The sequence below is a fragment of the Paramisgurnus dabryanus genome, chromosome 15 (genome assembly GCF_030506205.2).
Source record: "Paramisgurnus dabryanus chromosome 15, PD_genome_1.1, whole genome shotgun sequence".
NCBI lineage: Eukaryota > Metazoa > Chordata > Actinopteri > Cypriniformes > Cobitidae > Paramisgurnus > Paramisgurnus dabryanus.
The window spans coordinates 31,339,117-31,362,936 of record NC_133351.1 but is presented as its reverse complement, the minus strand read 5'-3'; the positions used below and the strand labels follow the sequence as shown (position 1 = coordinate 31,362,936).

At 36.4% G+C, this 23,820-nt stretch overlaps 1 protein-coding gene and 1 long non-coding RNA gene across 2 annotated transcripts in view; both read left to right on the top strand.

Annotated features, from left to right (window-relative positions):
- The window catches only part of LOC135782653 (uncharacterized), a 237,809-nt gene that overhangs the window by 145,094 nt on the left and 68,895 nt on the right, over window positions 1-23,820 (top strand). The window lies entirely within an intron of this gene.
- c15h3orf38 (chromosome 15 C3orf38 homolog) lies at window positions 297-3,677 on the top strand. Its single transcript, XM_065293090.2, has 3 exons — window positions 297-514; window positions 673-848; window positions 2,223-3,677. The coding sequence occupies exons 1-3, from the start codon at window positions 388-390 to the stop codon at window positions 2,772-2,774; spliced, it is 855 nt and encodes a 284-aa protein (XP_065149162.1). The 5' UTR covers window positions 297-387; the 3' UTR covers window positions 2,775-3,677.

Here is a 23,820-nt window from a genome sequence, read left to right as displayed (position 1 = left end):
TATAAATCAACAGATACAACAACTACAACATTTATTTATAAAGCACATGTAAACATTGTATATCCAAAGTGTTGTACAAAGTACAAGTCTGCACGATAAAATCGACACTACAGGTTTTAAAAAAGTACTAAGTACAAAGCAGGTCTACACAATAAAAATGACAATTACAGGTTTCCAAAAGGTAAAGGATAAAAATATGATTTTAGATACATTTATAAATCACTTATCCTTATATAAATCATTGATAAATACTTTATTCATGAACTTTTATTTTGAAGGGCTGATGATGCCTCAACGTCACTTGCATAGGCGCTGCAGTGCAGTCAAACACACACCCACTGAAACGCGGCAACGTACAAAGAGAATGCGTAGTTTAACTTAACAAATATGTCAAAGTTGTCCGTAAAAGAACAAATTGGCTGTAAAAAACTGTTGAAATTGTTATCCAATGATGACTTGTTGGCTCTTAAAGATACAGTTACAAATCGACTGATCGATGTAGAAGGTACAGAAGGTAAGACTGAAGCTAACACTGGCAATTTACGATCCACAAAAACAAATCCTGCTGTGCAGCCCAGCTTCGAACTATAGCTGGCTATTTATATCGGTGTAATTAAATTAATGATTTATTTTATTAGCATTGCAGCTGTCACAATATTTTTTCTTTTATAGAAGCCATTGAGGCCATCATAACTTACTCCCAGGATGCCGAAGAGCTACTAAAGAGAAAAAAGGTCCATCGTGATGTCATTTTTAAGTATCTTGCCATTGAAGGGGTTGCCATGCTACCCAACGCTGATAAACATCAGTTGATCAGGAGGACCCTTGAGTTTTGGTCATCTGGTGAGGTGGGTGTAAGAGGATGATCTCTTAAAAATCTGCAAAGAACATGTCTTATACCTCAAATGTAACTTTTTTGCTTAAATTAAATTTGAATTTGTTGTTTACTTATAACCTATGCTAGATTTCTGTTTTACTTTTAAGTTTCCACATTGTCTGATAGTTTTTTTTAGTTTCACTTTAGTTTTTCAGATACATTTCGTTTTACTGGGTGTCGCAGTGATGACGTATTTTTGTAGGCAAACCCGGACGCGAGTTCCGGTTTCAAGTGATGTTTTTTTTTTTACTTAATCTTTGTTATACTCCTCCTTAAATAAGATCTTGTGTTTACATAAGCCCAATATATTTTCATGTTTGTAATGCCCCCACTTGTGGTTTTGTAAAGGTTGTACGTGTCTTTAAAAGGGCAGTTGCTAACAAGATGCTACATGGGACTACAAACTTTGTTGGGGACTTTTTTAACGTCTTCACCATGCATAAATATCTCCAAAACAACACAACATAGGCACAATTCCTACCAAAGATTAATCCAGTATTTCCTAAGAGGGAAAATGTTTTTAAATGTGTATAATAAAGCTTGAAAGAGCTGTTGTTGAGCTTGGTGATGATGATGTTGATGTCGAGAGACAGTAGTTTGCTTGTAGCCTAGGGATAGATTTTATTTCTAGTTAACCTTAAACTTCAAAATTCATAAAAGTTGTGTTAATCTGTGAAGATTATCTGGTTGGACGTAGAGGTCTTCACGGGTCCAGTTTGAACCGAAAACCAGAGGTTCGTCCCGAGGGTCTTGAAGTTTCCTCAGACACGGGTTGGGTATAATATTAGCAGCCTTGCGTATTTTAAACCGACTCTGGTCTAATTTGTCGGCTATGTCTTAAATCAGGTCTTTCTTTAAAAAAGATGTAATGCACCAAACACATATTTTGAATTTGTGCCCCTCAGAAGAGAAGTCACCGGCCGCCACTGTATACCCTGCTGAAAAAACCAGCATACCAGCAAGACCAGCATATGTTGTGTTTTGGTGCTGGTTTGCTAGTGAACACCAGCTTAACCAGCATCAAACCAGCATCAGCACCAGCATTAGCACCAGCTAAACCAGCAACAAACCAGCATTAGCACCAGCTAAACCAGCATTAGCACCAGCATCCCATGCTGATCATACCAGCATTTGTTGTGTTTTGGTGCTGGTATGCTGTGACCACCAGCTAAACCAGCATAGACCAGCATAATTCCCATGCTGGTTTGATGCCGGTTTTTTCAGCAGGGTATTTATAGAAATTAATTCGTTTTTGTGTGTGGGGCCATACAATTAATGTCACAGTGCTTCAGAATAAGTCAAATTGACTAATACTAAGCTTTTATTTGGTTCATGTGTTAAACAGGTGAGTGGGAAGAGCACAACTGTTTCTTCGCATAACATTGGGGATGGTCTGTCAGACATCACAGCTTTGGGAAAACAGTTTTGCCAATGGTTTTTCAGCATTCTCAACTCTCAGAACCCCACATATGGCGAGCCGGTGCAGGAGTGGGGTCCTCAGCATTTCTGGCTAGATGTGAGATTGCGGCTTCTGTTATGCACCGGAGAGCAGCGTTTAGACGAGTTTAATGGAGCAGAACTGGTTAGTCAGCGGCTTCATGCTCTTGTAGGACAAGAACGTCTGTTGTTCTGCCCAAACCTGGAGGGTCATGGGTTGAAGTGTATTTCTTCACCTCATGGATTGGTGTTAGTGGCGGTAGCAGGAACCATCCACCGTGACAATGCCTGTCTTGGGATTTTTGAGCAGGTGTTTGGGCTCATTCGTTCACCGCTGGACAATAATCACTGGAAGATAAAGTTTGTAAATGTGAAAGTAGAACCACAAAGTGGCATCACAGACAGAAATTTACCAATAATTACATATGATTCAAATCAGTTGCTAAGCCTTTGCGATTGAGAATCACAGAATGACATATTGTCTTGTGGTCATCTTTTAAAGTGAGAATATGCCAACAGTTATAAAGTAGGTGAGATTTTGTTTTATGGTCAATTTAAATGTAAAATGTATGAAACTAACATTTTATTACACGGACACACTGAAAGTTCTTTTATGTTATTTCCTGTGAATTGGGGTCTCATCTTTGGTGTCAGGAGATTTTTAGATTTTCCTCTGTAGAAAGAAAGAAGTGTTGTTCTTTTCTTAAGAATCATTTGCCATATATTTTATTGATTTTGCTTATAGAATTTTCCACCTTAAATACAATAGTAAATACTGTTGAAAATGTTCTTAAACTTTTTTTTTTACTTTTTGACTCATTTTATGATCAAATGAATGGCTGTGTCTCAATTCACTCCCTACCTCCCGAGGTTGTGAATCAGTATATCGTTTATGCAGATTTGGGCACTGGTAAAGTAAAGACCCTAGTTCACTTAACATTGAGACACTGTTCACTTTTTTCCTGTGACGTGAGTGACTGGTTAAGGCATTGTGATAATTCACAGCTGTTATTCATCAACAACCGGCAAAACCAACATCTCGCTGACTTAATTTGTAAACATTTGTTAAAGTATATTATGAAAAACACTTTCATTATTCTTGAACATATCCGTGCAAAAATGTAGAGGAATATTACATTTAAATATTAAGTGGATTGTGGCTAAAACAAACGTTTGTCTTTATAAAAGACAGTTTTATGGAGTTGGCAAGGGAGCTGATTGAGAGCCAGCCAATGATTCTCTACCAAGCCAAGCTTTTAATAATCATATTTTTTCTGGTTTTCATGTTGCAAGTGTTCCGACATCCTCTTTACCTCCATTAATGTTTAACATTTTACTAAAAATATCCAAAACTACCACTCTATATGTCTTTTCATTACTTGTGATACTTTAATTATTCTAGAAATATTTAACAGTAAATTAACTCTGTCTTAAAGGTGACATAGAATGATTGAACAGAGTATTTATCCTTGTTCTTTGATGTGACATGTAGACAAAAATGTTTTTGTTTGGGTCTGTAATGCCTTAGAAGCTTCCTAAAAACCTCTCTCAGATAGCTCTATTAGGGTGGGGGATTTTAAACAAGTGGTTTTGCACCTATTTGGCTCCCCCTAATGGCTTAACTTGCAATCTCATTACTGATTGGCTGACTTTGCTGCCACTCAAAAAATGTAGCCAAATATTTTAAAGTGGAGGGGCAGGGAGATGCCTGTGATGTCATGAGCATCAGTTTTTCAGATTGGGCCGTTTTCTGGCTGACATTTCTAAAAGAGGAATTTCTATGAGACTGAGATGTTTAGCATGCCTGGCACTTTTTGTATGTTTGTGAATGTGGGTAGACAACCATTATTCAACAAAGACAAGGTAAAAATGGTTTTTCATTCTCTGTCCCCTTTAATTGTATATGAAGGTCTGCAGTCCTGCAGAATTTAGCTTTAACCTTCTTCAAACACACCTTCCTGGAGGTTTCTAGCAGTCTCAAAGACATTGATTTCCTGCTTCAAATGTGATTGATTAGGATTGGAGCTAAAATGTCTAGGACTGCCGACTTCACTAGAGCCCACTGCTGTAGTCTCTGGCTACAAAAACACATACTTTTCAAGAAACAAAAGAAGTATGCCCAAGTTTACAATACCCGGATTACCTACTTCTTCCTATGCTATGCCATAGCTACGGCGTTGGCTGTGCATAGCTCTGCGTAACCTGACGTGCACCTCTACAAAAATGTAACAACACGTTAGTTTTACGTGGACCGCAAGCGCTGTGATCGGTCCGCTAGAACCCCTAGATAAAGTGAAAAATCTCTTAAAAGGATAGTTCACCCAAAAATGAAAATTCTGTCATCATTTTTTCACTTTCATGTTGTTACAAACCTGTTTAAATGTCTTTGTTCTGATGAACACAAAGGAAGATATTTTGAGAAATGTTAGTAAGCAAACCATTCATGGACCCCATTTACATACATACTATACTTTTTTCCTACTATGGAAGTGAATGGGGTCCACGAATGGTTTGGTTATAAACATTTCTCAATATATTTTCCTTTGTGTTCATCAGAACAAAGAAATGTATGTGGGTTTGTAACAACATGAGGGTGAGTAAATGATGACAGAATTTTCATTTTTGGGTGAACTATCCCTTTAAATCCATTTTGAATGGGTAGATGACTGAGATGATTTCCAGTGCATTAGAATCAAACGTTTAGCCAAAAATCCGAGACTGCTGGAGCACATATTTAGTTATATTTTCACTTTTGATATTTTTGCAAATACTCTTTCAAAATGAAATAAAGCCAGAAATTTTAGACTTAGTCCTCAAAAAAGAGAATGTTTGCAAGTAATCTGCAAATGTATTTTGAAATGTTAACCCTTTTACATTTAAAGGATTAGTCCATTTTCTTAAAAGAAAAATCCAGATAATTTACTCACCACCATGTCATCCAAAATGTTGATGTCTTTCTTTGTTCAGTCGAGAAGAAATTATGTTTTTTGAGGAAAACATTGCAGGATTTTTCTCATTTTAATGGACACAAAATTATTAATGTCATGTCATTGACCCTAATGCTATATAGTTTGGAATTGGAAACACATAAAAGTTACATTCAATTACCCAATTGTTTGAAGCATCATAAACTACATTATTGTGAAATGGTTCACAGGCTAAGTGAACCTCTTGGGGAAGCTAGAAACTTCTTTGAATCATCACAGACTTTAATTGGGTAGCAGATGAAGCTGTGTAAGCTACAAAAGGGCTGGGAGGGGCATTTATTATCACAACAATGTGTGGTTTAGTGGGACATTTTACATGTGGGGAGTTTTTGGCGTTAGCTTCAAAGATCAGGATTCAGTAACATCTTAAGTTGTTTTTTAATGCCACAAAGTGCCATAGTTGTGGCGACTGAGGTCACCACAGCCATTGATCTGTTACTTGTTCACCTCCCCGAAAGAAAAATAACATATTTTATTTTCTGACTTTATAGCCCATGGTCTCATTTTTTTTAATGAGTGGTTTGGCCAAGCTTGCAGTTTTGACATCCAGGTTAAAAATACAGTTCACTGACGTCTGTGGATTGTTGCAACTTCAGATTTTTTTTGATGAAATGTGTTTCTCATAAAGCTCATAAATGAGAAATCTCATAGTTTTGGAGCAGTAAAAAAGTCTTATTTGGTAAGTTTATTTTTTAGGTTGTTATTTTTAAATGTTTTCTTCAAAGGCTACAAAGAATACAGCCCATAAGCACTTTAATGTGTATAGTCTTCAAAGACTTATTCAAGCTTAATAAGTGCTATGATTAAAGCACAGATTTTAAAAATAGACATGCACCCACCCACATATAATTGTGTTAGTCTAGTTTTTATAGCTGGCATGCTGGCATTTAATCTCTTTATTTACTATTAGACATTATTACGCAGCCTTTTCTAGAATGTTTCTTACTGACTGGTCAATTTTGCTGTCCATTTAATTGTCATGAAATTAACTAAATATCCACATGGGGGCACAGTTGTTCTATTGTTTGTGCTATCTGGAGTACAATTTGTACATCTGAATGAATCTGTAGATATAGATAGAATATATTTAGAATCAGTTTTTTTTTATAAAAACAAAATTTCATGTTTTGTACTTTTTTAATTACCAAGTGATTTTACTAAATACTCTTGTAAATGTACTTCTTTATAACTTTCATGAAGCTATAAAATGGACACCTAGGAACCCTCAAATTATCAAAAATGTTTCTGAATACTATAACTGCTTTAAATATGAGAGCTTGAAGTAGACAACTTTACACGTACTAAGCTGCTTTACATGTACAACCTGTAGTCTGACCTTGGAGACCCCTGGTGTAAGATGTCCAACTTAGCACCAATTATGCTGTTTTATGTATAAGCTGTTTTATTTATATATTAGGTTTCCACGTTTTGCAACCTTTTTATTAAAATCTAGAACATGTCACAAACCTAATTTATGTGATTTTTGTTATTTTCTACCTATAAATATTATATTTATAAGTATAAAATAAATGGTAAATTAAGCTTTCATGTATGTCAATTACATGTTCAATAATTGTCTAATAATAATAATAAAGATTTTTCATACAACTTCTTTTAAATGTCACATTAAAGCTGTCAACTTTACTGTATAATGTACAAATGTACAAACATGTGTTCCTGTAGAGAGACCGTTAAAATCTTGAGTGTCAAAAATGTATGGAATGTGCTGTTTTTGTTTGTAATGAGGGAATAGTAATGTAGATCAGGGATGTTATATAAAAAGTAATATGTTTGAAATGTGGGTGGCAAATAGACACTGGGTTTTTGGCATGAACTAAATATCAATTCAAGATTTTCTTAAGACATTGCTGTATGATACATTAAACGTGTATTTAATTCAAGTTCCAAGTAATTCCTTTATACTTGTTACTTTTTTCATTAATTAGATAAAAAATATTTTATCACTTAATCCCAAATGTATATGAATATTAAAAGATAAGATCACATTTAATTAGCCCACTATTATTATTATTTTAAATTAGAAACCTATGGCAGTTTAAAGCCTTAAACCTGAGAAAAGATGCGGGACGGGGTATCAAGGTTGTCCTCTTGAAGGGGTAGTTTTTGCAAAAAGTAATACATTTACCATTATTTATTCACCATCATGTCATCTATACCCAAATAACTTTCTTTGATTTTGAAAATGAAAATGCAGAGTTTTTAAAAAGTGGTGTTTTGGGTTGTTTTTTACTGTCTTGGGAACCTTTATTCATTCGTGGTAGTACAGCTTCTGTTTTAAATGGGAAAATATCAAACTTAATATGTTAACCTTTCAATAAGATTTTTTGAATAATTAGTAAAATTGAAAACAAATAGTTTGATGAAGTGTCACGCACACACAAACACGAAAAAAAAAAATGATCAGGTTGTCTATCTCAGTGGTTCTCAAAATTTTTCCGCGTGCGCCCCCCTTGTGTACGGTGCATTCCTTCGTGGCCCCCCCAAAGAAAATTTATGACAAAAAACTGTTCTAAAATGTAACATTTTAATTAAACAAAACATATTAAGTTATACAAAGTAGTGCTGTTGGTTAGTAGCCTTATTTTTTTAAGTTTAATTACACAGAATTCATGATAAATGAATGTATTTCATAAAATGTCATAAAACTGGGGCCCCCCTGGCACCATCTCGCGGCCCCCCTGGGGGCCCCGGACCCCAGTTTGAGAACCACTGGTCTATGCCCATGCGTGTTCTTGGGCAAAGGATTTGCACTGGACAAAGGTGAAACGATGACTTGACAACTAGGTCAAAGCGTCACCAAAAAGGGAAAGACATTTGGTGTGTTCCCAGTATGCATGAATGATTGGCCATTCCTCTACTGAAAGCATCTATAATGGGAGCATCAGAACTGGACGATGCACATTGAAGAATGATGCCTCATTTGATGAATGACATTTCTTTTAGATCAGGTGGATGGCCTGGTGCGTTGGTAAGAGTTGCCGAAAGGATGCACTATGGGAAGAAGGTAGGACAGTGGAAACCCAAAGTGCTCCGGTGAGTTTTGTGCTGGGAAACCTGGGGTCCTGGCATTTATGTGTATGTTACTTTAATGTGTATTGCCAACCTAAAGAGCAGACCACATCACACCTCTTTATGGCAATAGTGTTGCCAGAAGGCTTTGCTCTCTTTCAGCTGGATACTGCAATACTGCAAAAATTGTTCAGAAGTGTTCAGCAAGCCCTATGATTTCTGTGATGGTTTCCGAGCAACACAGCAATCATAACAGTGATGAGACATATGGCAGCGAGGAGACAAATATAAGTTTACATCTGTATGATTACACAAAAACACAAGAGATTTACACAGCATCATTTACATATCTTAATACATACAGGGTATATGTAACTGACTGGTGTCGAATTTGGCAAATTTTGGATTAAATATTTTTAAAACCCAATATAATCTATTTAAAAATGCCAGTTCTTTGCCCTGGTTTGAGTAACAGGCTAATAAAATGTCAAAAATTAGGTATGCGTTGAAAGGAAAATTCTTGGCTGAATACAAAACAACCAAACAATTTTTTTTTTCCTAATTATTTAGCCAATTTTTAACAAAAATCTTATTGCTAAAAATGGTTTATTTCTTGTTTAATATTTAGTTTTTGTCATTGTAGGACTTTACTGGTTTTAGGAAGTTTTTATTACATACTGCTGACACTCTTTGTCATTCTATGACATAAGATGAAGAGCTAAAGTCTTTCGTTCTTCATGCTTGTGCATTAAGCAGATACACAGGATAACTATCGCCGTGTCTTTCTCATATGCTGTATGTCTTGATTTTAAATGATAAATGGAACTTGTAGTGCTGTGTGTTTTGCGTCTTCCTCGGACACTTTAAAATGCTTTTACCAACATGTTTGCTGCATTTGCGCATCTCTCATGCTGTTTAATATTTGATCGCATCATCAAATAACTAGTTGTTCTGTAAAACTTATTCGGCCTTTTCACTTGTTCGGCTGAATACCGAAAATGTGTTTTTTGCTATTTTCGAACAAATAATTTCGGTTGCCAAACATTCGATGCATCCCTACCAAAATGCATGGAAACATTTCCCTGTTTGTGTCATGTTAAGAAAGTATGTCCATTTCTAAAGCATCGCAAACAATGAGAAGAGTTGTTTCAGTAAAGCAGCCTTCTTCAAAAGCACAAGACACACTAGATTCATGAGCCGAAGATCATTCCAAAGTTTAGGATCCAAGTAGGAGAAGGATCTACCACTTATAGAAGATTTTCATCAGATTGTAATCTTATATTAGCTTGTTAGGATACTAATTTGCTAGACAATTGAAATCTTTATAAGTTATTAAAAAATGTATGCAAAACTTAATAGGCAGCCACTGCAGAATGAGACAATTCTGCTTATGTGATTGTATTTTTGATCTAGCAAATCATGCACATTTTAAACCATCTAAAGCTTATTTACTTGGCAACAATGCTTTATTACAACAGAATTACAAGATTTAGAACTTAATGAAAAGTTTTTGACACTTTAATACATTTTTTAACAGTACAGGCATTTATCTACATAAATAATTAGAGTTCACTAAAAATCTTCACACTGCTAAGATGTGTTAACTTATTCAGATTTAAAGTGCAGCATTTTCCTTTATATTAAGTTGTGTTTTTAACGGAAGTGATGTATATAAAATCTTGTAGGAAATTCATTTTGTTGTAATGCGTGTGTAACAGAATAAATAAAGAATGTTCTGCTTTCTAGTAGTAAAAGTAAATAGTTGTATGGTGTGCCTTAGCTTGGCCTGTTTGTTGCTGACATTCAGGAATGTCTTCATCCTTCCTCATCTAGCCAGGCCCCTGGGCATCCCGCTTTTTTATTTCCCCTGATGCTGCTGTAAACCAAATTCTCAGCCCCAAAGAAGCAGAGGGGAGAACTGCATCTGTCAATACATCATCATAAACGCCAGTTGGCAGCACACACAGTAGATATGCGTCAGCATTTTCATTTCTTCGACTTATTCAGTAAAAAGTTCACCCAGCAAGCTGCAATGTCACATCCTAAACACACACAAAGAAAAACTCAGGGGTGAACATATTTTGTTGATCAGTTGTTTCGGGCTAGTGAGTTATTATCCCTGTTAAAGGGGACAGAGAATGAAATTTTTTTTTTACTTTGTCTTTGTTGAATAATGGTTGTCTACCCGCATTCACAAACATACAAAAGTGCTAGACATGCTAAACTCATAGAAATTCCTCTTTTAGAAATGTCAGCCAGAAAACGGCCCAATCTGAAAAACTGATGCTTATGACATCACAGGCATCTCACTGCCCCTCTACTTAAAAATAATTGGCTACATTTTTTTAGTGGCAGCAAAGTCAGCCAATCAGTAATGAGATTGCAAGTTAAGCCAGTAGGGGGAGCCAAATAGGTGCAAAACCACTTGTTTAAAATCCCCCACCCTAATAGAGCTATCTGAGAGAGGTTTTTAGGAAGCTTCTAAGGCATTACAGACCCAAACAAAAAAAATTTTTTGTCTACATGTCACATCACAGAACAAGGATAAATACCCCGTTCAATCATTCTATTTCACCTTTAAGGAATGACACAATAACAATGACACAATAAGCAGTCCCATATACTAACTATGTTTCTGTTGATGCGGTAAGTGTGGACTGCCTCAGAAAACTTATTTCTTTCACAAGACTGCAGTTGCATTGCTATTTAGTCTACAAAATAAAAGTCATTTTGAAAATGACTTTAACTCTTTTGTTCTGCCTAAAATAAACAGTTCACCCAAAATGAAAATGCAGTCATTATTTACTCACCTTTTTTCTTAAACACTATTTTAGCAGCATTTATAGCTATATTCATAGTAAAGTCAAATTAATCCACACAAGTTTATTCATGTTGGAGGAAAAGCCAGTGGATATCGTAGATTCACCTTACCTACATGTATACCAACGCTAACACAAGGAAAATAAGCAAACTTCATACAGAACGGCCATGCAACGCAGCCAAGGCTTGAACTTATTGCTGTGAGGTAACAGTGTGAATTATGTTTTAATCTACACATTTTTTATAAAATTATAAAAAGCAAAATGTAAAGATTAATAAGTAAAAATGACATCAGAATATATAAGCAATGTTCACATGTCATAAGCTCCTGTATCACTTCTGTGCCTAAATTTCTTCTGGAGAAAAAAAGAAAAAGACAAGTTAAATGGGGTTGGAATAAAATGAGGATAAATGAAGATGAAATCTAATGAATAGTTACAGAGTAAAGACCAGGCACCTCAGGAAATAAGGAGCTGATAAAATAAAGAGGCCATTTATACTGAATCACAGGAAATTGCAACTTAGCTACTTACTATCCTGCAAAATTACACAGCGTGCCTAAGAGGAGATTCAGATGGAAACACATGTTTCTAGGCGTAACAAGGGACAATACACTTACAATGGTTTAACTAACACATTTAAGTGTTGTTAATCCTGTCTGATTAAGATAAGGATAAGGTTTTCAAGTTTTAAACTGCAACTTTGTTAACACTTAACTTCATTCCTATATTTTGAAAAAAAAAACTGTATGATGTCCGTCTTGTACACTTTTAACGACATATGGATACATTCATAGTTGTTACTAGGACAACCAGAATTAGGAAAGCCTCCTGATGACCTCACTTAATGAGACAAGTGACACAGAGTAACAAAGTCCCTTGTAATGTTTACAGCAGGCTTTGAACCAGTTTTTTTTCCCAATTGGTTCGTTCTGAACAGAAACTGTATTTTAACGTTTGCGGTTTTCGGTTCAACCCTAAAATTGACGTTCTTGAACCGGTTAGAACAAAAAAATAAATATATACTTTTATACTCCCACTTTTGTACTCGTTACAAAGTAAACAAATTGATGATTTCCAACTAGAAAGTACAACAGCTTTCACCATTTTGGAGTTTTGCTGTGGTGTTATAGAATATGACTGTGTCCAAACCATCCGACAGGAGATTGGCAGCTGCTTAGTTGACAAAAAAAATCTGCTATGGCTCTGCCTTGTTGATAGCAATCATGTCAATGGCATTATCAAGCTCTGCTTATGGCGATGCTGGTTCCAGTAAGGGAATGTTTCCATCTGTTTGTGTACTTAAATGGGGCAATTGAAATACATATAAGTGCATTACATCTATGGAACATTCAGATACATCTAATAATAAAGTGAAAATGTCCTGGGAAGAAATTGATCTGTAATCTAAAGAAGATAAGCTAGCTATTTTAATGGATTTTATATGTTTATATATAAAACAGAAAATGGATATATGTAGCAGACAGTCAATGAAACGTACTATACATGCGTAAGCACACAGGGGACTGGAGCTGGTTATACTGTCTGAAGGGGCAATTTTCTGATTATCAGTTATTTCAGCTGATAGATACTCTTGACGCACTGCTGTATGCTTCTCATTTATCAGAGGAGGTCACCTGTTGTGTTCTGGAACAATATGGCAATGCAATAAATAATTCCCTAATTCTGCCATGTATGAGAAACTGTTTTAAGTTGTTTTCAGAGCGAGACAACAGATACACAAGTTCACTCACAGTTCTGTTCCCTTGAAATAAATCTTCTTGAAATGTATTTTCTCTTGTTTTTCACCTTCATTCTAAAACTGTAAGTAAGAAAAAGAAAAAGTAGCTGGAATTTTTTTCCACAAGATCTGAGCAGAGATGTGCTCAATGTGGTATTAATTATTCATGCCATATCCCGACTTGATATCTGTTTGATTATTTGTGTGAGCAGTAAAAATGGATGTAACTGCTAAATTCTGTGTGCTGTTTCATAACCAATATACTGATAGATGCACTCACAACGTGGAAGTTGTTTTTAAAATGAAGACCCCTTTTAAAGTCTGTGTAATGTCAGAGAATTGTTTCACATTATAAATGTAACACGTTACAAAGATTGTAAACTATGTACTACTGAATTGTGGAGTTACACCGTCAGGCGGTTTTTCACATTTTTGTGTTCAGAATTATTTGGGTGGGGTTAAAATTTCATTTTCCTTCAGTACTACATCTGGGATTTCAGTCTATTCTAGCGTTTCGAGAAATCAAATTTTTGTAGGACCAATCAGCGAACAGAATGAGTGGCTGAGAACGATGACGCTGATGTTGTGCGTCACTTTGTGTTGTAGTTCAGTAATGGCAGCAGAGAAAGACGTGAGAAAAGCTATTCGGTCCATTGTTGCAAAACTGCAAAAATACAGAAGTTAAAGCTGGAGCAAGAACAATGTTTGCTAAGTTTTGTTGGTCTGATCATTCGGACTTGTTGTTTAGCCTATGGCAGATCCTGAGTGAGTCTGGGCAGATCCAATAGTGTTGAACTTTAACAGAGAACCCATCTACAAGGAAGTAAACGTTTCTCAATGGAGAGAGGCCAGACTCTCTGTACAAATGAAATGAACGAGTCTGGTAGAACCAGGCTGACAGAGCATGGCCCCAACCCTAAAAAGAAATGGACCGTCCATTTAGGTTGTAGTGGTATTTGAAAGTTGAGAGAGATGGCAGGGCAAACTGTGGACACGCCCCCAGCGTTCAAAGTTAAGAATCCTGCCTGTTTTATCAATATTTTGATACATTATTTTATTTACTTTATAATGTGTCAAATTTGACTGGTGGGTAAATAGCAACACTGTCAAAAATTTCTGTAGAAATGACAGTGTTACTGGCAGCTGGTTGCCAGTAACTTACTGTAGATTTTACATTTATGTTATTTACTGGCAACAGTTTGTTCAAAGTTAAATTAACATGAAACATTTTCAGTCTTTATCTTCTACAGTAAGTTACTGGCAACCAACTGCATAATTACAGCTAATTTTTTACAGTGAATTTTTTCTGTGGTGTGACAAACTGAGAACACATTTTAGACAATTGAAAGCACCCTTGGCATGTAGCCTATACAGCATGGGATGAAGGCAATCCCATACACTGTAAAGAGGGGATTAGTTAAAGCGTAACTAAACCCCTGGTCAGAGCCTGACTCCACCCACTGCAATATTTGAAAAATGCAAGAAAAGTGGGCAGATCCCAACGGAGATAGAGGGGACGAACTAAGTGTGTGGTGAGATCATAACAAGGGCGTGGTGAGCTTGAACCTGCTTACGTCACGAGTCATTTCTTGGACCCAACATCCAATAGGAAAATTCAACTGCAGTAGCCACCGTTCAACCTCAAGAGGGCAGCACTCAGACGTTTTTACACCATATATTGTAGTATTGAAACACTTTATATCCAAATGTCAAAAAACTTACTCAAATCAATGAACAGCACTAATAAAGCATCATTCTTACTGATCATTAACTAAAAAAAGTTGGTTTGGGGTTTAGTTACTCTTTAATTAAACACAATTTTACAATGTTCCCATTTTATTTTTATTTTTTTATTTTTCAGTTTTACAATTTCAGTTTAAAATTTCAGTTTTATGAATTAAAACAACTTCTACCAAATTTTATGTATATGAAAATTGCCTTAAGGTTACAAATTAAGCTATTTGCATTAATTGCATTGAAACATCATAATTATAATAATCATAATAATACAGAAACAAGCAATATTCAGATCCATATCACAGAGAAATTGCAAAAATGATCAAATATAAATAACCTACTGTACTACAATTTTACTTATTTACCATTGTTTGTTCGCAATTTATATTATATTACATTTTAGGATAATTTATATATTTTCAAATTTAAGTATTTTTAAAATATTTACTTTTGAGTCATTAAAAACTATTTTATGCAACATTAGTCACATCATTTTTGTAATTCTTTTTTTGTGATACTGTCACGAATTTCCGCGTTTTTTCGTGATCGTATCACAAATTTCTGTTTATGTGTCTATTGTCACGTTTTTACAGCTCACTTGATCAAATAGCCTGCGCGCGCATTTCGGCAACAAAAGTGGTGTTATTTCCCATTGGTTCTAACGTGTTAGCATCTCAGAAAGTTTATTAAAACGGTTTCCCAGCATCAAAATGTCTGGTTGTTGAAGTTGATAAGTCAACTTTTTAAAATAACTTTCTCGTTGCTTCACTGCTGATTCTTGCCATACTTCCGTTGCCAAACTGCGCGCGCATACGTTGCCATGTCATCATTGTGTACAGACGGTAAAAGGGTCTATTGATTACTCAACTGCTTTTTCCTATTTTTCCTTTTCCCTATTTTCAAACCATTTTCGGTTTAGGGTAAAATTTGGTGTTTGGAGATGTCACTTTAAATATTGGTTTATAAATTTTTTTCTGATTTATTTTTTTATATTTTCTAAATTTGAAACTATTGTCACCTGGCGTTAGGGTTAGAGGGTAAGGATGTCATTTCACGTAAATCTAACCCTAATCCGAAGCAACAATGGTTTAAAAATAGGAAAAAGCAGGTGAGTAACCAATACGTGACAATGACACATAAACAGAAATTTGTGATACGATCACAGAAAAATTCGGAAAATCGTGACAGTATCACGAATCATGAGACTGGGTAGATAAAAAGGCAGCTTCAAGGTTTTGGGGCAGAGCCAGTGGTAACCTCTGTTTTGAGCTCTAGGTAAGGCTAAACTGGTTTCCTGCAATTTGAGGTTGGTTTCTTCAGATTTTTTGTCATAGTAGCTTTCAAAACCCTGTGAGTCTCCACAGTAACCAAGCTCTCTTTCATCTCCACATGATTAGCCTTTTACACATAACCCTCCTGAGACAGAGTTTCCCTGTGACTCCAGGCTTTGCAACACTGATTCACTGACCACAAACTAAGTGATCTGTTTTGATTTTTCTAAACACTGTTATTGAAGGAAAACAGGAGAGATGGCTGAGTTAGATTGTTAATGTTGCCTGTCCATGTGCGTTCAGCTCTGTTCAGTCAGTGATATCCTGGAGTGTGGTAACTACACAGTTATCAGAGTCTGGATCTGAGGAAAGGGAAGGATAATTCACTTATCAGATCGCCTCTGATGAGTGATCTTACACAGCTCATGACACACATCAAAGCACAACTCTGATCTTGCTTAGGTTGAAGCTATTGAGGCATATTTGAGTAAACAGATTGGAAGAAAGGATTTATAGTCCCAGTTCAGTTCTCAACACAGGAAAAGTGAGCTCTGTTTGCAAGCGATCTAGTGAGTTTTACAGACCTATTTATTATTGAAGCTTTCAATTCATCACAGGGTCTATATATGACACAATATTTTTCCACATCCACATGGCCACATTTATATTATCCATCATAATGGGTAAAACAAACAAACAAAATAACCTTTAGAAAAATAATTAGTTATAAGGTTAAGGTTATCCTAAGGAAACTTAAAGCTGTCATATACCCTTAATTGCTCAAATTTACCTGTTGTGAGTTACTACAAAGTCCTTAAAGGGATACTCCAGCTAAATATCAAAATTACCCCATTAATTACCCTCAAGCAATCCATGATACATCTTTTAGCCGAGCACATTTGGAGTTATTGTATTATAGTAAAACCCCATTCACACAGACCTTTGGTCCCAGAAAATACCCATAAAATTGCCAGACAAGCTTCAGTGTGAACACAAACACATCACGTAAATCTTCTGAGATCGTTGCCGGAAAGAGGACTTAGTAAGATACACGGAAAACCCTCTGTGTGAACAAGAAGACGAAACAATTCCGTAATGGGCGTGTCGTAGTGAGGACGCGCGCGTCATCACAACAAAAGTTATGGTTCAGCTCTTTAAAACGAAAGATTTATTGCATATAAACATTCACCACGAGAAATGTTGCAAACTAGATTGAAGCAGTTATCAGAAAATGATAAATGAGACGCATAAACAATGACGCACGTGCCGTGTCATGGCAACATGAAGTTGGTTCAACTCTTTAAAATGAGGGATTTACAACATTCACCACAAGAAATGTCAGCAAACTGGACTGAAGCAGATATCAGGTAAGTTAGCTCATCACTTACTGTGTGAAACGGAGATCATTCAGCAGCATAAAAGAATATCGCGTCACGTGCTCATTTGAGCTATAATAAACGAAAATACCCGCGCGTCATACCAACAAGATATATCGTTCAGCTCCTCAAAATACGGGGTTTTAAAATCCATATAAACAATCACGATGAAAAATGTCTGAAAACTGGATTAAAAAAGCTTAAAGGTATGGCGTATGGTACACAACTACGCTTATTTTGCACCATCACAGTGGCATTCGTGGCCTAATGGTTAGAGAGTTGGGCTTGCGTTTTTACTGCCATTTATGATGGCAACAGCTGTAATTATAAACCAATACAATTATTTTCTGTCTCATGTGTCCTTTATATTACTCCTCTAACAAGCACTTTTAAAGTGGGGTTCGTAACACTTTTTAAAAACTAACCCTCCATTCACAGAGGAAAACTCTTTTGGCTATTGTTTTAAAATTCTATCCATTTCAAGACCATGTTTTGACGCATCTCTGATGTACAATTATACCTACAAGTTGGGTGTTTCACCATCATGAGCTGCTTGTCTTCTCTTTTCTCCACTGCCATCATTTTCACATTATAGCCTGCAGCTGCATAATCCACTATTGTCTCTTCCACCTATGGGAGAGTTTACAGAGTGGACTAAGAATACAGAGAATCTATATTATTATAATTAGCAAGTACCTTTCTCATCTCATCGTGGCAAAATCAACATTTGCATTCCCAGACTGAACTCCTTTGCCACTCATGCCTGTCAAGTCATTAATTAAGCTGTCATGCTGTGCAAACCAGCTTCATTCACACGTTTATAAATTACAGCTTTGGAACCATGGGCAGAACTTCAGCAGATGACCCCAGACTCTTGTCTTTTTTAGGGGTGATGGAGACACATGTGTCTGCTGAAATACTACTTGCAACACCCAACAAAATTTTCAATCACCAAAAAAGGCTGTAAGGTTTTACTTCATTTTCTCTGCCCAGAACTCTTTTAATTTGGTTAGAAGAATTAAATTTTAAGGTAAATGGTGTTAGTATTTAAAATAAAAAACTTTTCTTCTTCAAAAAATAAATAAAATATGTAGGAACATAAGGCATCTTAATGGTGTAGGATTAATCTACATTAAATATTTGTTAACTATTTTCAAAATATGACTTTTATGACCTTGCAGTTGATACCTAGGGTCCATTCTGAAGTTTATTGAATTACAATTTGAGTAGTGGCATATATTTTACAAGCCATGCAAACCTTGTCTTTTAAAATCCCTATGAACTGACTTTAAGACTGTAGTCTTCCGAGGCCGGTTGCACTAGCTGGGGTTAAACCCGTTCATAAGACTAATCTGGACATAAATTGTGCTTTATGTCCAACGTAGAATTGCACCATCTAGGCTTAGCGCACGTCTAAGACTAAGGGCCCTATCTTGCACCCAGCGCAATTGACTTTGTCAGTGACGCATGTATCATTCGTATTTTGCACCGGCGCACAGCGAGTTTTTCCCTCTACAAACGCACGTCGGCAAACTAGGGAATGAACTTGCGCTCCCTGGGTGGTTCAGCGCAAAAAAGGAGGCGTGTTCCGGCGCAAACCATCCCTGATGCTATTTTGCAGTTTCAAAAAACAATTGCGCCACTGACCAGAAAAAACTAGTCTAAAGTCAGTGGCGCGTTGTGCGTTGTTCATTATGCTATTTTAAGGGCACATGCTTGACCATAATGTATAGCGTGCACAACGCGCACACACTTTGCTAATCTACACAGATGCAACAGTTATTTTTGCAAATCATAAATTGTTACAATAAAAAACATTAACACATGAGATAAGGGAAATCATTGTGGGGAGCATTGTGGTGATAGTTTTTATTTATTGTGGACGCAGCGATGTCCTCTGCTGGCGTCAGGTCCTGTGTAGAGGCAGATCCACCTCCCGTTACACGGCGTGCCCGATTTATGCTGGCAAGCTTGGGATTCCCCCGTCTCCTGACATCATTGTACGGCGCAACGTCCTGGGGATGCCAGCTGATGAGCAATTGTGGCTATTTCCTCCCACGCCTGTTTAACCTACACTGATTTGGGCGGGTTTCTCCCATCCCTATGCAAAACAATTTCTCTGTCTTTGACTGCTCTTACAAGAACGTGGGTCCCCTCGGCTGTGAACCGCTCCTGGCGTGTGCCTGGTGAATCCGTCATAATAATAGCAACCCGCCATGGAACTTGCGCCCTTACGTTTAAAGGGAATGTTGGATGACTTTCTGATTGGTTTATTTGACGTTATGCCCAAACCACACCTATGAATAATGAACCTACTTCAGACCAACCCCCTATAGATTTGCGCCTGGTGCAAGAGTTATTTCTCCTGCCGGGAAAATAGCAACACCGCCCAAGATCCGCCCACAAAGTCACTTGCGCTTTGCACTTGACACTTGCGTTTCAGATCGTTAAAATTGCGCCCTAAATATTAAGTCTAGTGAAGGGTAGGCATAAGTATAAAGTCTCGACTTGTTTCTATGGCAAAAAGAGAGATAATCAAATTTTCTGAGACTCTGGAATGTCTAATGCGCAGGATATGCGAGCAGTGTGCTTTCAGGCATGTAAGAGTGAGAGACCCAGGGCTGGTGTCAAGGGGGGCATTTGCAGGCTGTGCCCCCAAACAGGTTGTTGTGCCCCTACACAGTTTTTTATTAATTTAATATATATCAAAAATAATTAAAATAAATTAAACATTGAATGTTTCATCACTTTTAATGTAATTAAAATGGACCAGATTTTCTGATTGGTTGTATTGCGGCGTCTCATGCGTCATTACGTCTTATTAATATTAATATGACTTGATACTAGCAACGTGTTTTTTTGCAGCATTTTATGGATGGTGTAAAATATGGATATTAGAACATTTAGAACGAACCAGCACCGCCTGCCCAATCTGACTTCATGCAAACACCCATTGGCTCAAACTCAGAGATTAGAGGTCGAGGTGGAATCCCGTTGGAAGCCGCGTGCCCCCTGTTAGTTATGGTCTGGCGCCCACACCAATAAATTCTTATATATCATAAAATACCTAAATATTTACAAATACACAGTAAAGAACTTTCAGTTAGTTTCATTTTAATCCAGAACTCATATGCAGTTTAAACGCATATGCGGGGACATGCATCATCTACACTGAGCGTAGCTGCACCAGGTCGTAGTTTAAGATGGTGAAACATGCGTTAAAAAATTTCACAACGTTGGACATAGATAGGCCCGAACTGGTGCAACCGACCCCCTGTTGTGTTTTTTTTTTTTGGGAAGGTGGGGTTGGACAAATTGGTGAACTTGTTACTTGCTCCAATAGCCTGTTTTGTCATTACAGCGATGAACTTGTTTTGCTACTTTTTAATACTAGCCAGAAGTATTCATTACGGTAAAGAAAAAATCTGCAATTTTTTCAAATTACATATCATGTGAAAGCCATAAAACATTTAGGGTCTATAATCACAATGAACTTAACACAAATTCATTCACTGATTCATATAGCCATTATTGTGTAACACAATATCTGAGTGCTACCTGGAAGAGCATTGTGTTAGCAGCACAGAGGTTGTGGGTTCAACCTTGATTTCCAGGGAACAACCACACGGTTAATAAGTATAGCCTGAATGCAGTGTTAGTCGCTTTGGATAAAAGTTTCTGCTAAATGAATAAAAAAAGGAAAATTTGAGTAATACTTGGCAGAATAAACCAGGTAGATAGGCCCCAGACTTTGTTTGTTAAGATTTATTAACTTTATACTTGAACCTCACCTGTTGGTAGACAAACTAGTTTCGCATTTTAATTTGGATTTTAATATTGCTGGGTGGATTTAGATTTTTTTTATTGGGGCGCCCTCAGTGTGTTAGAGTAAATTGTGTTTATTCTGATTTTCAATACTGTTTCACTGGCTCTCCCCAAGGTTGTTGTCTTTTACCCCTTTTGTTTATTATATATACAAATGATTGTCAGAGTAAGTTTGAAAATAGATATATCAAAAAATATGTGGACGAATCTGTGATTGTAAGAATCAAAATCAAGGGCATGGCCCAGTTGTTTAGGACTTTGTGGAATGTTGTGAAAAAAATTTTCTCCAGTTGAATGTTACAAATATGAAGGACATGGTGATTGATTATAGGAGATCTCCTCCCAGACCTCTGATTACATCAATCAAAGGATTGGATATTAAAATTGTTGACATACATACATTTTTGGGGGTGGTTGTTGACTTTCCAACACAATGCTTTGAAGGTCTGTAAAAAGTAAATCAAATACTTTTTTAAAGGAATTTTTATCCTTTTATGATGAATCTGTTCTATAAACAATTAATTGAATCAGTATTGTATTGTTGCATGGTTGGGCTCCTGAGCCTATCAGAATGGGCCTAGTAAAACTTTTCAAAATGCTTTTAAGAAGGCCCAGGTTATTTTTAGCACTGCGGATCATCCACTACATACTGAGTATTAGGTATTGCCATCTGGTTGTCCCAGATGGTTCTTTTGATTTTTTTTTAAGTACTTTTTTGTAGTTTTCATTTATTTGTCATTTTATATATATAAATGTCTGGAATGAACTTCAAAACACCTTAAATCTAGTATCAACTCCATCTATTAATACTTTTAAAAACCTTTTAAAGTCATCTCTGACTGAAAAGTGCAATTGCTTTTAATTAGGTGTCTTATACAATTGTATGTTTGTATTTGCTGATGTTAAAGGAATATTCCATTTTCTTAAAAGAAAAATCCAGATAATTTACTCACCACCATGTCATCCAAAATGTTGATGTCTTTCTTTGTTCAGTCCAGAAGAAATTATGTTTTTTGAGGAAAACATTGCAGGATTTTTCTCATTTTAATGGACTTTAATAGAGCCCAACATTTAATTCTTAACTAAACACTTAACAGTTTTTTTCAACAGAGTTTCAAAGGACTATAAACAATCCCAAACGAGGCATAAGGGTCTTATCTAGCAAAACAATTGTCATTTTCGATAAGAAAAATAAAAAATATGTACTTTTAAACCACAACTTTTCGTGTAGGTCTCGTCCAGCGTGACCTAACGTAAACGCGTAGTGACGTAGAGAGGTCACGTGTTACATATATAAAACGCACATTTGCGGACCATTGTAAACAATAAACTGACACAAAGACATTAATTAGTATCAGTTGACATTCAACAATGTAGGAACGGTCCTCGTTCTCAACACTTGTAAACACTGGGGCAGAGTTTCGCATTCGTCCTCTGTGACCTCTTGACGTCATGACGTATTGCGTGGGGTCACGCTGGCGCATCACGACCGGATCTACATGACGAGAAGTTGTGCTTTAAAAGTGTATATTTGTTATTTTTATTGTCAAAAAATACAATTGTTTCGCTAGATAAGACACTTATGCCTCGTTTGGGATCGTTTAGAGTCCTTTGAAACTCTGTTGAAAAAAACTGTTAAGTGTTGAGTTAAGTATTAAATGTTGGGCTCTATTAAAGTCCATTAAAATGAGAAAAATCCTGCAATGTTTTCTTCAAAAAACATAATTTCTTCTGGACTGAACAAAGAAAGACATCAACATTTTGGATGACATGGTGGTGGTGAGTAAATTATTTGGATTTTTCTTTTAAGAAAATGGACTAATCCTTTAAGTATAATGACTTTTTATTTGTTTTTTAGTATGTATATGTATAGAGATTTGTGGTTTTATGTTATTTATGTTCTGTCTTTTATGTATTGAAACTTTTGGCCGCCAATCTTGGCCAGGACTCCCTGGGAGAAGAGTTACTGTAACTCAATGGGATCTTTCCTGGTTAAATAAATAAAATAAATAACCTGATTCTGATAAATCATCTGTGACCTTAAACAGTAATTGTAACATTTCAGATTATAATTTATAAGTAAATATTCACTGTAGCTTTCCACTTACCTGAAGGTTTTTTTATGTCCAAATTTGGTAACACTGGCTTGCTAAGTAAGCATTTGCACGCAATCTAGTGATATTTGATCCACCTCCGTGTCAAGTGCTTCCATAACTTTAAAAATTCATCAGGAAGAAACTCTACAGTGGCTTTCAGCTGGCAGTTTGATTCAGATTTTATTATCCGCAATGATTCTGTAATAAGAGGGAACTGTCCTTTTGGATTTGCCATGCTTGGCAGCACTGCATGTTAACTCAACCCCACCCCCTCTCCAACTCCAAAAAACACTCACACGCACACTTTTAGAAGCTCACGCTGCCAGACTTTCTTCTGGTGAGGTAGAGGTGCAATTAGGCTTACTGAGCTGTGATGTCCCAGCATGCACTGGGGTTAATGTGTGTGACAGTGCCAGCCCAGGACCAGTGGCCTGTTGCACGAAGCCGGGTTTAGTTTGGGTTTTGATTGAACAAACTCTGGTTTGTCAGGCTCAGGAAGGTGGATTGGTTTAAATCAGTGTCCATTGCAATAGTAACTTATGGCTGACCTGCTCTGGACCAGGTTTTATTCTAGATAAAGATCTTTGCAACTGTATCTGATGTGTATTAGTTCACAACAAAATT

Bases quoted from the DNA above. Each gene is read 5' to 3' on its own strand.
- c15h3orf38 (XM_065293090.2), top strand. From the start codon at position 388: ATGTCAAAGTTGTCCGTAAAAGAACAAATTGGCTGTAAAAAACTGTTG. The intron at 515-672 runs GTAAGACTGAAG...TTTCTTTTATAG, and splicing joins CGATGTAGAAGGTACAGAAG to AAGCCATTGAGGCCATCATA. The intron at 849-2,222 runs GTGGGTGTAAGA...TGTGTTAAACAG, and splicing joins AGTTTTGGTCATCTGGTGAG to GTGAGTGGGAAGAGCACAAC.